This window comes from Lontra canadensis, unplaced genomic scaffold (genome assembly GCF_010015895.1).
Source record: "Lontra canadensis isolate GAN:19392208 unplaced genomic scaffold, GSC_riverotter_1.0 scaffold27, whole genome shotgun sequence".
NCBI lineage: Eukaryota > Metazoa > Chordata > Mammalia > Carnivora > Mustelidae > Lontra > Lontra canadensis.
This window is the reverse complement of record NW_022631021.1, coordinates 6,075,902-6,091,119: the sequence shown is the minus strand read 5'-3', so window position 1 is coordinate 6,091,119 and position 15,218 is coordinate 6,075,902. Positions and strand designations below refer to the sequence as shown.

General features: G+C 35.0%; 1 protein-coding gene across 9 annotated transcripts in view; it reads left to right on the top strand.

Annotated features, from left to right (window-relative positions):
* The window catches only part of FAM135A (family with sequence similarity 135 member A), a 124,529-nt gene extending 113,745 nt beyond the window's left edge, over positions 1-10,784 (top strand). For 6 of the 9 annotated variants that reach the window (XM_032864430.1, XM_032864428.1, XM_032864429.1 and 3 more), the window contains 2 exons: positions 7,240-7,353; positions 9,738-10,783. In XM_032864430.1, coding sequence (XP_032720321.1) covers positions 7,240-7,353; positions 9,738-9,943 — 320 coding nt within the window. In that variant the 3' untranslated portion in view covers positions 9,944-10,783. Of the gene's footprint in view, positions 1-7,239; positions 7,354-9,737 lie in introns of all 9 variants that reach the window. The other 3 variants (XM_032864435.1, XM_032864434.1, XM_032864436.1) reach the window with 2 other exon arrangements.
* The last annotated feature ends 4,434 nt before the right edge of the window (positions 10,785-15,218 follow it).

The window sequence follows — 15,218 nt, the reverse complement described above, 5'->3', positions numbered from 1 at the left end:
GAATTAACATGAAAGAATACAGTTTTCTAATAATTATGAGCAACGAATTAGATAATACTAAAGTATAACAATAAATAACAATAGCCAACACACATATAGCACTTAACTATAATCCAGGTACTAAGCATGTTATACATATTAGTTTATTTAATCTTAGTAAGAATATTATTGCCCCATATTGCAGGTTAGGACACCAAAACATAGAAAAGTTGAGTAACTTATCTCGAGTCATAAAGCTAGTAAGCAATCATGCGTGTTCCAGTCATGTCATGTTTAGCCATTACTGCACATTTTCAGGAACTTTAGATGCTGTTTCTAATTGCAGTTTTAAGTATCAACAAATATTCATTAATTGATTTTTAAATTATCACAGAGGTAGAGCAATTCTCTTTTGAGCTATGCTTTTCCCCGATTTATTCTGTTTCGTTTTTTGAGGGATTTTTTTCATCTAGAAAATTGTGAGAAATGAGTGGTCAGTTCCTACACCTGTGTATGTATTCACATGTGTGTGTACATACACACATATATCATTATATAATAAGTATAAATGTATAATAATTTATAATTTTAATGTAATTATTTTATTTACTAAGTAAATATATTTGGAGTCACATCAGAAAGATAAATAAAATAGGAAAACATAAAGCAACACTTACTTAACTGATAGGCTAGCCTCAGGTTTTTTTTTTTTTAATTTTTTTTAAAGATTTTATTTATTTATTTGAGAGAAGGGAGCACAAGTGGGGATGGGGTTGTGAGGAGAGGGAGAAGCAGATTCCTTGCTGAGCAGGAAGCCCTGTGCGGGGCTGGGTCCCAGGACCCCAACCAAGATCATGACCTGAGCGAAGGCAGATGATTAACCAACTGAGCCACCCAGTGCTCCTCTCAGGTTATTTTTAAATAATCAAAAGCCCTAGTGATAGTTTCTCTTTTGTATTTTACTCTATGTATTTAAAAAAAAAAATACTTCCTATAATTTACTTTTATTTTATATTTTACTGATAGATCTATGAAGTTTCAGATGTCCTTGTTTAATTATCGCTTCTGTTTCTTCTGAACAGCGATATTTCCTGCTCTTTTGGGAAAGCCTAAAATAACCTATCTGAGGCAATCTCCAACCTATTATTTTCCTTTTTTTATTTAAGCAAAGTCCCCACCCTGTGGGTCTTCCTTTTGAAAGTCTTCTTCTCTGCAATGTATCATTAGTTAGTAACTTCCCTTAATTAAAAGCTGTTTATTATTTTAGAATTAAAGAAGCATTTTGGGGCACCTGGGTGGCTCAGTCATTAAGCATCTGCCTTCGGCTCAGGTCATTATCCCAAGGTCCTGGGATTGAGCCCCACATTGGGCTCCCTACTTAGCGGGAAGCGTGCTTCTCCCTCTCCCATGTCCCCTGCTTGTGTTCCCTCTCTTCCTGTCTCTCTCTCTGTCAAATAAATAAATCATTTTTTAAAAATAAATAAAATTAGGGGCGCCTGGGTGGCTCAGTGGGTTAAGCCGCTGCCTTCAGCTCAGGTCATGATCTCAGGGTCCTGGGATCGAGTCCCGCATCGGGCTCTCTGCTCAGCAAGAAGCCTGCTTCCCTCTCTCTCTCTCTCTCTGCCTGACTCTCCGTCTACTTGTGATCTCTGTCTGTCAAATAAATAAATAAAATCTTTAAAAAAAATAAAAATAAATAAATAAATAAATAAAATTAAAGAAGCATTTAAAAGCATAAAATAATTTATATGATTTCTAAAACAATTGAGAAATGTTATATTTTTTTAAAAATCATATATTTATTAAGTAAGCCTTTTTTTGTTTGATGAACACAAAAGATCTAGTAAAGTGTTAAGGAAATGTTACTTTTCAGAGGAAATTATCTATTTTGATTAAGGTGTTACGATCATAAACATTGATTAAATTTTTATAGCAACTTTTGACGAAAAAACCTTATTGATTGCATTCTACAGATTACACAGTATAGTTATGGCATACTAGTGTCTCAGCATTGAATATCAAAAGAAAGAAAGAGGAATGAACTAAAATAACATAGAAAGTAAAATGTGTATTATACGTAGATTTGGTGACACCAGTGGTGAACTAGTCGAGATTACATAAAGAGAAAGATCATGGGCATTCTTGCATTCTGTAACGAGGGCTTAAAAATAACCAAATGAAAATGTGTTCATTGTTGGAATTGCAGAAACAAAATACTCTTATTTTAAGATTTTCCCCAAAACATCTGCTTAGCATCTCTTTACCAGCTATTGAGTTCTGACTAAGAAAATATAATAATTAAAGAAATCTCCTGCTGTGCTACTATGGCACAAGATAATCTTTTCTTCCAGCAGATTACAGAGGTGTTTAATAATAGGTATCAATTGACATGCAAGTTACATTTGTATTTTGTTTTTGAAAATGTAGGAAAGAATCAGCATCAGCTAACATTTGGGGAAGCAAATTCTTTCAAATGTATTTAAAATAAATGAGTAAAACAAGAATAGTCTAATATTTCTTAGTATGTGTCGATTTTAAAAGTACAGGGTTTTCTTTACCTCAGCACTATTGACATTCTGGGCTGGATAGTTCCTTGTCATCAGGGGTTGTCTTGTGCATTGTAAGATATTTAGTAGCGTCCCTAGCCTCTACCAACTAAATGCCAGTACACACACCCCTCCATGCCTTTATCCCCACATGCCCGCTGGTTGTGACAACAAAAATGTCATCAGACACTGCTCAATGTCCCTTAAGGTGCAAAGCCACCAGTTTAGAACTACTGCTTGAGCCAATTCCAGAGAGTAAACAGAAAATGAGTCAGTATGAATTGCTTTAAATCATTAAAATTTTTAGGAAAAAAATGTGTTGCCAGAAGTATCAGGAAAACTAAAATAATGAAGATGAACGTTACTATACCATGACAATGTTCAGACATAAGTTATATTGTTATACAGTCCAGAAAAATACTGAAGAGTTACTTTAACCTTTTTCTTGGTACCTGAAAAGTAACTAATATATTCAGAAATTTTTTAGCTAAACTATTTCATTCTATAATGGGGAACTGTTGTTTTCCTAAGTAAGAGGTAACTTTTCAACCTAGAATTAGCCATTTCAAGGGCCTAGTGGAGTACTAACCCAAGGGCCAGTTAACTAGATCATCTTTGAGCAGGTGGAATCCATAGGTGCCGAGAAGGTGAACTGGGAATATAAGAGTCCCAGTAAAGACTTCAGACACTTTCATTTGCTAGACTTCAATATAGATGAAGTACTTTTATAATTCCCACCAGCAACCCTGGTGCCTACCATGTTTCACTTTGAGTTTCTGCCCTCACTAGCCAACACTGCTAGATAGGAATTAAAACCAAAAGATTCAAAAAGAGTTATAGTCTATTGAACTAACTTGGTTCTTTGCTAATACAGAAAGCAAACTTTCCATGCAGAAGCACAATATTAGAATTAATACCTTGTTGAAAACCTGATACTAAGACTACTGAATTTAAAATGTATTTTTAAAGTATAATACTGTCTTAGAAATCACATTTAGAAATGACAATATATTTATATCAGTGTCAAGATCTTTGATTTTATTTTTTTCATCGTCACGGAATCTGAGAATTAAAGATTTTCTTAGAAATCCCTCATCTGGGGTGCCTGGGTGGCTCAGTGGGTTAAGCCAGTCTCAGGGTCCTGGGATCAACCCTCCTCCCCCAAAAGCATCGGGCTCTCTGCTCAGCAGGGAGCCTGCTTCCCCCACCCCCTGCCTGCCTCTCTGCCTACTTGTGATCTCTGTCTGTCAAATAAATAAAATCTTCAAAAAAAAAGAAGAAAGAAAGAAATCCCCTCATCTAATCTTTATTGAATTTGCCTATTTCCGTCCACCAAGCTGCCTGAACCTGCAGAGACACAGACACTTCCCTCAAGGAGCTCAGCCTGAAGCCATGATTCTCAACCCGAGTGTCATTTCCTTGTAGAAGTGTGTCAGAATTTCTGCAAGGAGCTATTGTTTTGGAAAATATATTTAATATAACTTTTTAATGTAATGCCTATTATTCTTACAATATATGCTATAGAAATAAAGCAGTGCCAAGAAATGGGGTGGTCATTGCAAAGGAGTATAAAGTCCAAGAACAGCTTCATTGATTTTTTTAAATAAGAGATATTACAGTATTTTGCGTATTAATAAGAATGGTCCATACAAATGAGAAAATTGATGATACAAGAGAGGGATGGGACTCCTAGAGTCATGTCCTTAACTAGGCAGGAGGGAATGGCCCCTAGCATTCTAGTGAAAAGGGCTGGCCTCGGGTGAGAACATCGACAGCTCATCCATAGAAGAACAAAGGCAGAACATGAAACTATAGTATGGTAGGTTGGTTTGGTTAAGGTGGGAATATGTGGAAGTTCTTTTCTGATTCTTCTATATTGTCAGTGAAATAGGAAGCAAGGTCATAAGGTCAGTAAAGAGGGGATAGAAGATGCTGGCCATTTGAGGGAAAAATAGTCATTTAGGAAAGTACAAAAATGTTGCCTAGCAAGGCTGCCACAGAGTGTGCACTGCACAGCTCCAAGGAGTGTTATTCGTGCGGACTGTAATATGGAGTTGTGCAGTATGATAGCCCTTTATGGAGAACACAAATATACATCTTTCAGATAAATGAAAAAGCCAACTGTGCTATTACATAAGCTGGTTTCTTGCAGCTTGGAATAAAATTTCAGTGAACAGTGTCATACTTACATTCAAAAAGCACAGTACCAGGGCACCTGCATGGCCCAGTCGGTTGATCTTGGGATCCTGGGGTGGAGCCCAGGGTTGGGCTCCCCACTCAGCAGGCTGTCTGCTTCTCCCTCTTCTTCTGCCCCTCCTCCTGCTCCTGTTCTCTCTCTATCTCTCTCTCTCTCTCAAATAAATAAATAAAATCTTACCAAAAAAAAAAAAAAAAAAAAAGCACAGTACCTAGAACAACTTGGGTAGAAGAAAAGATGATGTACTGTAGGACAGTGGCTTTCACATTGTTAACTTGTTTACCCCTTAAAAGAATTTTGAGAAAGTATGTACCCCTTGTAAAATTTTAGGGTGACACCTAAAAATATTTTCTATAATTTGAAAGAATGGCAAAGGATATATTTTCTGACCTTTCAGGTAGTACATATTTACTATAATTATATTTTCATAAAAACATAAAACAACTCATTCATTTGGGGTTACAGATTTAGGCCGTTCAATTCATAGAAAATATGTGCCGTAAAATCTAATTGGCAAAGCTGATTCTTATTGTCAGCAGTTAAGTTAAACTTTTTGTCAGCAAATGTTAGATTTCATTCATATTTTGCTTTATTTTCCCAGAGACTTTTATACCTGAAGCCATACACCATAATAACATCTGAAAGAGATTGGAAAAATACCTATCTCTAATAAAGTGGGAGGACACGTCATTTTTAGGAAAGCACTCATACAGAAGTTGGGATCTAGAATTCAATTCCCTTAAAAGCTATACATGCCCATCCTCACCATCTAACGGGTTTTTTTAAATTGAAGTATAATTAACATATAGTGTTGTATTAGTTTCAAGTATGAAAAGTCTTTACCCCTGAAGGTAAGTATGTAGCAGTAAGACCTCTGCTCTAGGACACATAGATGATTCCCATAGTAACTAATGTTACATTGGTGTCAAATGATGCCAAAAGTAGAATTAATTGTCACATGAAATGTGAGAATGAAGGGCAAAAATCAATTTTTCTTAATATGTTTCTAAAATATTTTAAATATGTTTGCATAATTGTATATTATAGGCATTTGATTATTCCACTCGTATCCGTAGAATTTTATATATCTGTATTGCCACAAAGTGTTACCTTCTCATTAAGAAAAAAGAAGAATAACCTTATTTGTGACATAGAGAGTATAAACAGCCTCACCTGCCTGAATGGGGATCTAGGATCTCTCATTAGGATCCTAAGTTCCAAGAGAGAAATGGGCGTCTACAAAGAATTCCTATATTCTGGATCCACAGTAGTCCCCACAATTGGCCTGTCTCTAAGATAGAATTTGAATTTTGAAAGGCAAAAAGTATCAAAATTTTACTCTGGAATATTCCAGAACAAAATCATATGCCCTAAACTAAAAACACCAATTCTAATACATTATCATTATTGGTTTGTATCATATTTAATAAACACATGAATTTCTTACTTTTTATGTATTAGTTATTTACTTATTATCAGAGCTACAAAGTGAAATTAGAACATTACTGGTAGTAAAGTAGTCAAGAACCGGGTTTCAGTACTTAAGTGAATTAATTCAAAGTATCACAAGCCCTAAATTCACCTAGTTTGCCAAAATATAAAAATAGAGGGACCCAACCAAGATCTGTAGATGGATCACAAAACCCATTATTATTATTATTATTATTATTGAAAAATCATAAGCATATATCCTCTTGACATCATACTTAAATAAAAAGAAAATAATAATACTAGGCAAGGGTCAAATGAAAATTTGAAGTAAAAAGTCAGCTTCAAATGATTTCATGTAGGGTGTTTTGTTTGTTTTTATGAAAAAGTATTGTTTTGTTTCTTTGGGAAAAACTGTATATTAAGGAATATCCTTTAGAAAGTAAGAAAGTTATAAAATACTTCCTATAGAACTTTAGCCCACATATCTAATCTCACTCATGCCCCCACACCTTTACATCACAATCCTTGCCAAGCATACATTTCTTATACCAGCACACAAATTACGTAGGAGTTTTTTTTTTTTAGAGAGTATATAAAAGTTTGAAGAAAGAATTCATCAGATGTAAAAAGCCATAAGTTTATGGCGCCTGGGTGGTTCAGTCAGCTGACCATGGGACTCTTGGTTTCTGCCCAGGTTGTCAGATCAAGCCCCTTCACAGCCCCCACCCTCATGGAGTCTGCTTCTCCCTCTCCCTCTTCCCGTGTGTGCACCGACTCGCTCGCTCTCTCCCTCTCAGATAAATAAAGATTTTACTTATTTATTTATTCTAGAGGGAGAGGCAGATTCCTTGCAGAGCAGGGAGGCAGTAGGCGCAGCTCCATCCCAGGACTCTGAGATCATGACCTGAGCCAAAGTCAGATGCTTATCAGACTGAGCCCACCAGGTGCCCCTATAAGTAAATAAAATCTTCTTTAAAAAGCCAAAAACTTAGTACTACTGAGGAAATAAAAATTTCCAGTAACTTAATATACTACTTAAGTTATTTTTAATCTGGTTGCATTGTAATTCATTATTTTTCTTCATAGGGCTTCATTATTTCAAAAATGTTGTGCTAGTGGGATCTCTACAGGATCGCTATGTTCCTTATCACTCTGCCCGCATTGAAATGTGTAAAACGGCTTTAAAGGACAAACAGTCAGGTAACTAAGTAAATTAAAAGTATTTCATCTCCATTTCTCTGACAGTACATCCCATTGTGGTTGTATTTTTATTTTGCCAGTTACAAATGAAGTTAAAACTTTTTTCATATGTTTGTTGACCTCTTTTTTTATTCTTTGAAATGACTGCTTATTACTTCGAATCATTGTTTGATACGTAGTTATTTATCTGTTTCTCAATAAAAATCTCTATATATTCAAAAAATATGTTTCAAACAGTTCTAACTACACATGAGCTTTTTCCCAAGTTTTTCTTGTAGTCACTTTCTCTCTTCTTTTTCATATCTTTCTTTTTACTCTGTTTTCCACCCACCGATATTAACAGCTATCCTTCCTCTCTTTTTCCTCCTTCCTTTTCTCCTGCCATGTGAGATGTTTTTGCCAATGAAACAGTCATTCTCATTAAAGAGTTCTTTTTTCTAATTATAAATGCTGTCCATTTTGCTGCCTCAAAAGTAATCTGTAATTTGATTTCTTCTGGATTATTGGGATTGGTAATTATGGTAATGATCATGCTGCATGTTCTGCTGTATCTTGCTTTTAGTCAAAGATGGCAGCAAAGACTTACCCCACTTTAATAAAGGAATAAAGATTTTATATATTTATTCTCTTGCTCTTTTTGAATTAACAAAAGAAATTTAAATCATAGCTATTTAGAGCCAGAAGGAGACTTGGGTTCTATTTGCTTATTTTATAATTGAGGCCCAGAGATGCTAAGTGGCTGATCTAAAGTCACTGGCGATTAATTTATTACAGGCGTAGAGCAAGAACTTGGGTGTCCTACCTTCCTGTACTTGTTCAATTCCTTTTTTGGAATGAGGCTGGTTTTTAAACGAACTCTTAATCCTTTGCTTCTTTCCACATTTTAACAGTGAACAGCTTCTTTAGACAGGGAATCTCTCTTATACACATTTGTATTGACATTGTCTAGTATGTTGCCTGGCACATAGTAGATAGTCTAGTCATTTGGTAATTATCTTTTTTTAGCATTTTATGACATTAGAATAACCTTTTTTCCCCCTTAACTTCTGTTCTAGAAAGGGACTTAGAGAAAAATTCAGAGGAGATTTAACCTTCAGATGGGTCAAAGAAACTAGAGAAATGTGCTTTGTTTTAATGGAGATTCTGTGCCAGTGGGGGACAGGGGAAATCTAATAAAGACAGGTTTGGACTTCTTTCTATGTAAAAATATTTTTCAAACATTGAAAAAATATTTTTCAAACCAGAAATCCAGCTTGAATAACAGTGAAAATTAAGAGAAGGGGGTGGGAGTAAAAAGTTTTCTATGAATCTATGTGATGTTAATGTCTCTCTTAAATGCTTCTCTCTCCTTGCTCTGAATGTTCTTTTACTTTTCCCTTCTCATGATTCCACAGGAATAAACCCTGCCTCTCCTCAGAAATTTGATACTTTCCTCCCTAAAATTCACGGGTTCATGGATATGTGTTGGTGCTCATCTATGATAATATTAGCAATTCATAAGCATTAAAAACTATCTTGCCCCTTATAAGACAGTTTGTGCGTTATGTATATCTAAACTTCATCTTTTATACAGTGAATGACCTCAATAAATTCATTGTAAGAATTAGCCAAAAAGAGGGAAAGAGAAGCACAATTTTGGAATTAAAAGCAGAACCAACATTAAATAAACCCTTAGACCGAAAAAAAGATCTAGTCTCATCTTTGAGTCAAACTCATGTTGTTCTTCTGACTGTAGGAAGTTGCTGTTTTTTCTCAGAATAATGCAGAAATATGTGGAATACTGTTGAATGCCACATAAACATGCTTAAAGTACTTGCTATAGGTTCAAATTTTAAAAGTTATAAAAGGCAAAATGTCTTTTTTTAAAAATATCGTTGACATAATGTTACCTTATTTTCAGGTGTACAAGATAGTGGTTCAGCTTTTCTATACATTACACTGTACTCATCACAAGTGTAGTTACCATCTGTCACCGTACAACACCGTTAGAGTATCACTGATCATTCTCCATACTGTGAAAAGGCAGAATGTCTTAGCATGGTTACCTTATTTTCATAATGATTTAACAAGTCGTAAGTGACTTAATATTGAATAAAACTGTTTGCTCTGTTATATCAATTGCTTTGGTTAAAAGTATCAAATTAATAAGAATTTACAATAAATTTGTTACTTTAACTTGGCCAGATAATGTGGTTATTTATACTTTTTATAAAACAGTCTCAAAAATGGTAGTCCAAGAAAAAGAAAACCTTTTAAAAGACATTCTTCTGCTTTAAATAGAAATAACATAACTAAATTTCATTAGTTATATGGAAGTTGGCATAGATTTTTTTTTTCAGTTATTCATGTTGAACTAATTTTCCGATTTTCTCTTTGTTCCATAGGACAGATCTATTCAGAAATGATCCACAACTTGCTTCGCCCAGTTCTGCAAAGCAAGGACTGTAATTTGGTTCGATATAATGTCATCAATGCATTGCCCAATACAGCTGATTCACTCATTGGGAGAGCTGCACATATAGCTGTTCTTGATTCAGAAATATTTTTAGAGAAATTCTTTCTGGTTGCTGCCCTCAAATATTTCCAATAGGATAAAAACACTGTTAGAGACTTGATAATTACCTCATTCAACAATGATTGAAATATGTATTATATTAAACTGTAGATGTGGATAAGTTCTAAGAAATATTTATACCTTTTTATATGGAAGATAATTTATATCATCCATGTTTAGAGCTTTTTAAACATCAACTTTACTTTCTAGGTAATGTGGCTGTGCAATATTTTTTTAATTTTATCTTTTTACTTTTCTATTACTTTTTCATATATTTTGCTACATAAGTATTTCAGTGAAACTTTAAGCCCATCTGTATATCTGATTGTTTATTATTGGCTTTCCACAATCCTTACATCAGACACATCATATTAGAGGCCATTTATTGCAAGAATAGCATGGGATTTTAAATTTTCTAGTATTGGGGTATTATTTAGTTAATTATAAATTTTACTTTTAACATTTTACTATGTTTTAACTGGAAATAAAATTATGGCTGCTAAAGTATATTTTTTGAAATCAACTCTAGCCCTGTCAAACCAGGTAGCTCATATATGACAACATTATAAAGTTTTCTATAAAAGTCATTATTACTGTTGCTATTAAACATATGTCATGCATATTAAAATATATTTTCTATGGTGATTTCAACATTATTTCTCATATTGACTTTTATTACTGGAACTTTTTCATGTTCATGTTAGCAGCATCCAGAAGTTGTTGAATGTTTGCCCTCTGCTTTGATTTAGTTGGAATTTTGCTACATTTAGTAGTGTTGCTTGAACTTTCTGAGTACATTTCTTCAACTTTTTTCATGTACTTTTCTTGTATGTACATAATACTTAAGTGTTGAAATTTATGAAATACTTTTATGAATTTAGATAATTTTTAAATATTGTTAAAATTTGTTGAACTAAAAAGTAATGTAAATAAAATAATTCATGTTAAAAATGGAACAAAATATTTACATGTTTGGTGATAGAGATGCAAATGTTTTTGATATATGGAGATGTTAAGTCTTCTGACTTTACTAAAGGTGCTGAATAGCATTAAATTCACTATTTTCCTTTCCTGTTTTACTTGTGAAAATAAAAATGCACTAAGGGTGGATAGGTCTGTTTGCATTCACGAGTTGTGATGGACAGAGGTTTTTGTAAGGATGTGTTGTATAATTGATGCATGTTTTATTTTTAACATTGTGTTATTGCCTCTGATGTTAATAAATGTTAACAAATGACTATCTAGAGGAACAGCTAAAGCACTTGCTTATTTTCAGAATGCTGGGGTATATTTTTATTTATAATTGGATAGACTGTGTTAATTAATTATACAGACCAGCATGATTATTAACTTACAGCCTTTGTATTTTTATAATTTATGTCTTTTGCATATATTAAGTAGTTAAAAGGTATTTCATTGGCTCTCCATAATTCTTTACTTTGTAAAAGTATTGGAAAATTTAATGAATTGACTAAGCAATAATATACCAAGTGCATTATAACTGGAAAATGTAAATATATGCATTAACCACCACATATTTTTGCCACACACATTTTTCATCTTCACATACCTTGGCCCTGAGTTTGAAACATGCTTATTCTAAGTTTGAATAATCTTCCAGGTTTATCAAAGGATTCATTCTTACTCATAATCATGTAATTGTATTTGAGGGTAAATTGTTCTTATAATCAGAGTTGGTTGATTGGTTGTTGGTTGTTTTGACAGTTTTTAAAAGCATATCAACGATCATGGTTTAAAATCTACCAGATTTCACTTTTATTTGCCAGGGAAACTATCATATGTTATTCACCTTCAAATTCGGATTGCAGGAATGGGGTTCTGAGGAAAAGGGGGTGTAATTGTCTGAAACAGTATAATTGACTTTTAGAGAATCTCATTAAAGTATATACCCATATGAATTCTTGTTAAAAAAAATCAACAACAAAACAATTATGATTAAGTTAAGCAGAAAAATAGTTTACTGGAAGAAAATTAGGTAGTTCACAGAATTGTTGGAAATGCTGGAGAATGGACTTTGGAAAACAGACAGAAGCCAAGGGAAGCTAAATGACCAAAATCATAGCCAAGTCCTGACCTCAAGAAGAACTGGAAGTTTGTGTATATGTCTACTGGTAGTGGTGCCTCTGAAAATTGGATTCCAAACACTCCAGATTCAAAGTCTGATGGGAATGTCCAGTTGACAAAGATTATTCTTGTGCCAGCACTGAGGCTGTCAGGCATCAAAGATAGCAAATATGGCTGACCTTTTCAGCCTCCACAGTAGAAGATAGGACCATTTCTCACCGGATCCACCAAACACATGAAATGGATTTGATGACTGAACCCCAAATATAGAAACATCAGAGATCTACTGTAGTCCCGTCTCTTTCCAACATCTACCTATACCACTTCTACCATATTTACACATTTACATTATACTGACATAATACTATTATCCCTCATCCACTTTCAAGTCCACAATCTCCATGTGGTGTTCATTCCTCCTCTAATTGTGTAATGATCTTGTCTCAATAGTATGTAACCCATAGACAATACTGCCACCTAACCACAACCATCACTATATATAATAATAGTATATGAACGAAAAGGAAAATTATTAAATATATAAGCATATGTATGTACCAATGAGGAAGAAAATATAACTAGAGCAGGGCTTTGCCAACTTCCTTGCTGAGAATTACCTAAATTGCTTGTTAAAAATACAAATTCCGGAGCCCTATTACAGATGAACTGAAGCAATAACCAGGAGAGGGTATGGGGAGCAGCATGCTTTGTCCCAGAGGTCTCTGATTTAAATTTTTTTAAAAATTATGCTAAATATAGTCCTCTATTCTGCCACTGGCCATGAGGCCATGACTTCTCACCACTGCCACTTACTCTGTTTCCCTTGTGTTCAACTAGTAACTTGGTGGATGAAATTTTTTTATCTAGTGCTTGATCCAAGAATTTGAGGCTTGAGTGGTTTTGCCTATATATGGTTGCAGATGTTTGCTTAATTTTTATAATTCAGCATGGGATTGTGAGGAGGTATTCCAGGAGATAAGATTTCCCAAGCTCCAATCAGACTCCTCTCCCTACTCCCTTTTCTTCCGTGGTCACTAGGGCCAATCACCCCAACTAGTACCATAACTATTTTTTCTAACTCCTTACGTAGAGGAATGAACTAAAATGACCAGGTTACAATCCCAAATTCTAATGCAAAGAAAACATTGTATCCCCCTTATACCCTACTCTGGCTACAAAAAATTGGTGCACCAATAGAATCTGGAATCATGGAGATGGATGACAAGAGCAGTGAAGAGTCTAAGATTTTATCCTACTTGTAGGCTTGCTTGCTACAGTTAAGTGGATGCTGACAGGAGACTCCCAGGTAAATATAAATTTATATATAATATATAATATAAAATATAAATCTGGAAAAATAACCAGAGCATCAGCATATTTGCACTTGTTCCTGGAGCCCCAATTCCCACAGTGATTGCCAGATGACACCTGTACACACAATGGGTTGCATCACGGGAGAAAAGTCCAGGGCCAGGGACCACGCATTTTTTGAGCAAGCAGCAAACAAGCCAGTCTCTTTTCCTCAAGGGAAATAGCAGTTAAATGGTAGTAATGCTGTATTTAAATTCCTATATGACTAACTACAGAAATTGCTCAGTTTCAGGAGATGGATAAGCCTTGAGCAATAATATACAGGAATGCAGGACCCTTGGCAGATTGTCTCTCCCCACAATAGAAAGCAAAATATATGGATAGTGCATCAGATGTTACAAGTTACTAGTCCTTCTAGTACTCTTTGGATCTGTTATTCTGTCTGTAGAGGAGCTAATCACCAAAAATACCCTTAAGTCACTGGGAGCATATGTCAAATCCTTCAGGACAGCATCCCAAAGTGTATTTTCTCACCTTGTTCCAAAAGTAAAGTTTCGGTAGGATTAACCAGTTGCTTCTGGACTCATGGGATATATGATAAGGCTTGTTAATTCCACAGACATCAATACTCTACATTTTTCACAGGAAAGTCAGTTCTTTGGTGAGAAGCAATGTTGTGTGGGATGCTATATAAGGTGTATAGTATAAGGTACTCAGTAAGTCCACAGAAAAAATGTATAAAAGAAGCATAAGTCAAGGAAACCAATCCAAACACAGTATAATTGTCCCTATACAACAAGTTGCTACTTCCTTCGTTATAGTAGGATTCCGTTGTAATCAAACCTGCCACCCAGGCTGTGTAGTCCTCCTATATCAGGGGGACAGGTTGTTCACTGCAAGTAGCGGTGCTAGCCAATTAGTCTTGGCAGGGAAAAAGACGATGTTAAAAATTTATGCATCACTATGCCACCGTGGCTACCTGATAGTGGGTCCCAGCTGTGGTAGGAGAATGAGGCTGACTGATGTCTACAGAGTGGGTCACTGTGGTAGGCAGCCTCTAAAATGATCTTCAGTGATGTGCATCTGCTGGTATTCACCCTTTGTATAATCCCCTCCCTTTTGAGAGTGTGTTGGATATACTGACTCACTTTTAATAGAATACATCAAAAGAGAAAATACATTTCTAATGATAGAATACATCAAAACTTGAAATGAGATTACAAAAACACTATGGCTTCCACTTTAGCAGTCTTGTTCTCTCATTCATTCTGTGGAAAACCAGCTGCCATATTGTGAGATGACCTTTGAAGAAGCCCACACAGCAAGAACTGAAAGAGGCCGCCAGCTCAAAAACCCACAAAGAATTAAAACCTGCCAATAATCGTACCAGTAAGCTTGGAAGCAGATTCCCCTCACCCCTAGCTGTGCCTCTATATGAGACTGGAACCCCAGCTAAGAGCTTGACTGCAACCTCCCTCAAGATCTAAAGCCAGAGGCACACTGGCTTCCCCATTTCTGACCCACAAAAACTGAAAGTGTTTACTGTTTTAAGACAAAATTTTGGTTTAAATCGTTATGGAACAAAATAGATAAGTAATATCAAAATCTTATTCTGATTAAAAGCCCTTCTGAAAAAAATGAAACAAGATGGGATCAGTAGGGAGACAAGCCATAAGAGACTCTTAATTAATCTCACAAAACAAACTGAGGGTTGCCGGGGGGAGAGGGGGTATGGAGAGGGTGGTTGGATTATGGTCATTGGGAAGGGTATGTGCTATGATGAGTGCTGTGAAGTGTGTGAGTCTGAGGATTCACAGACCTGTACCCTTAGGGCAAATGATACAATATATGTTACTAAAAAATATTATTTAAAAAAATACAAAAAAAAAGAGCCCTTCTGAAATGGGAGCCTTTC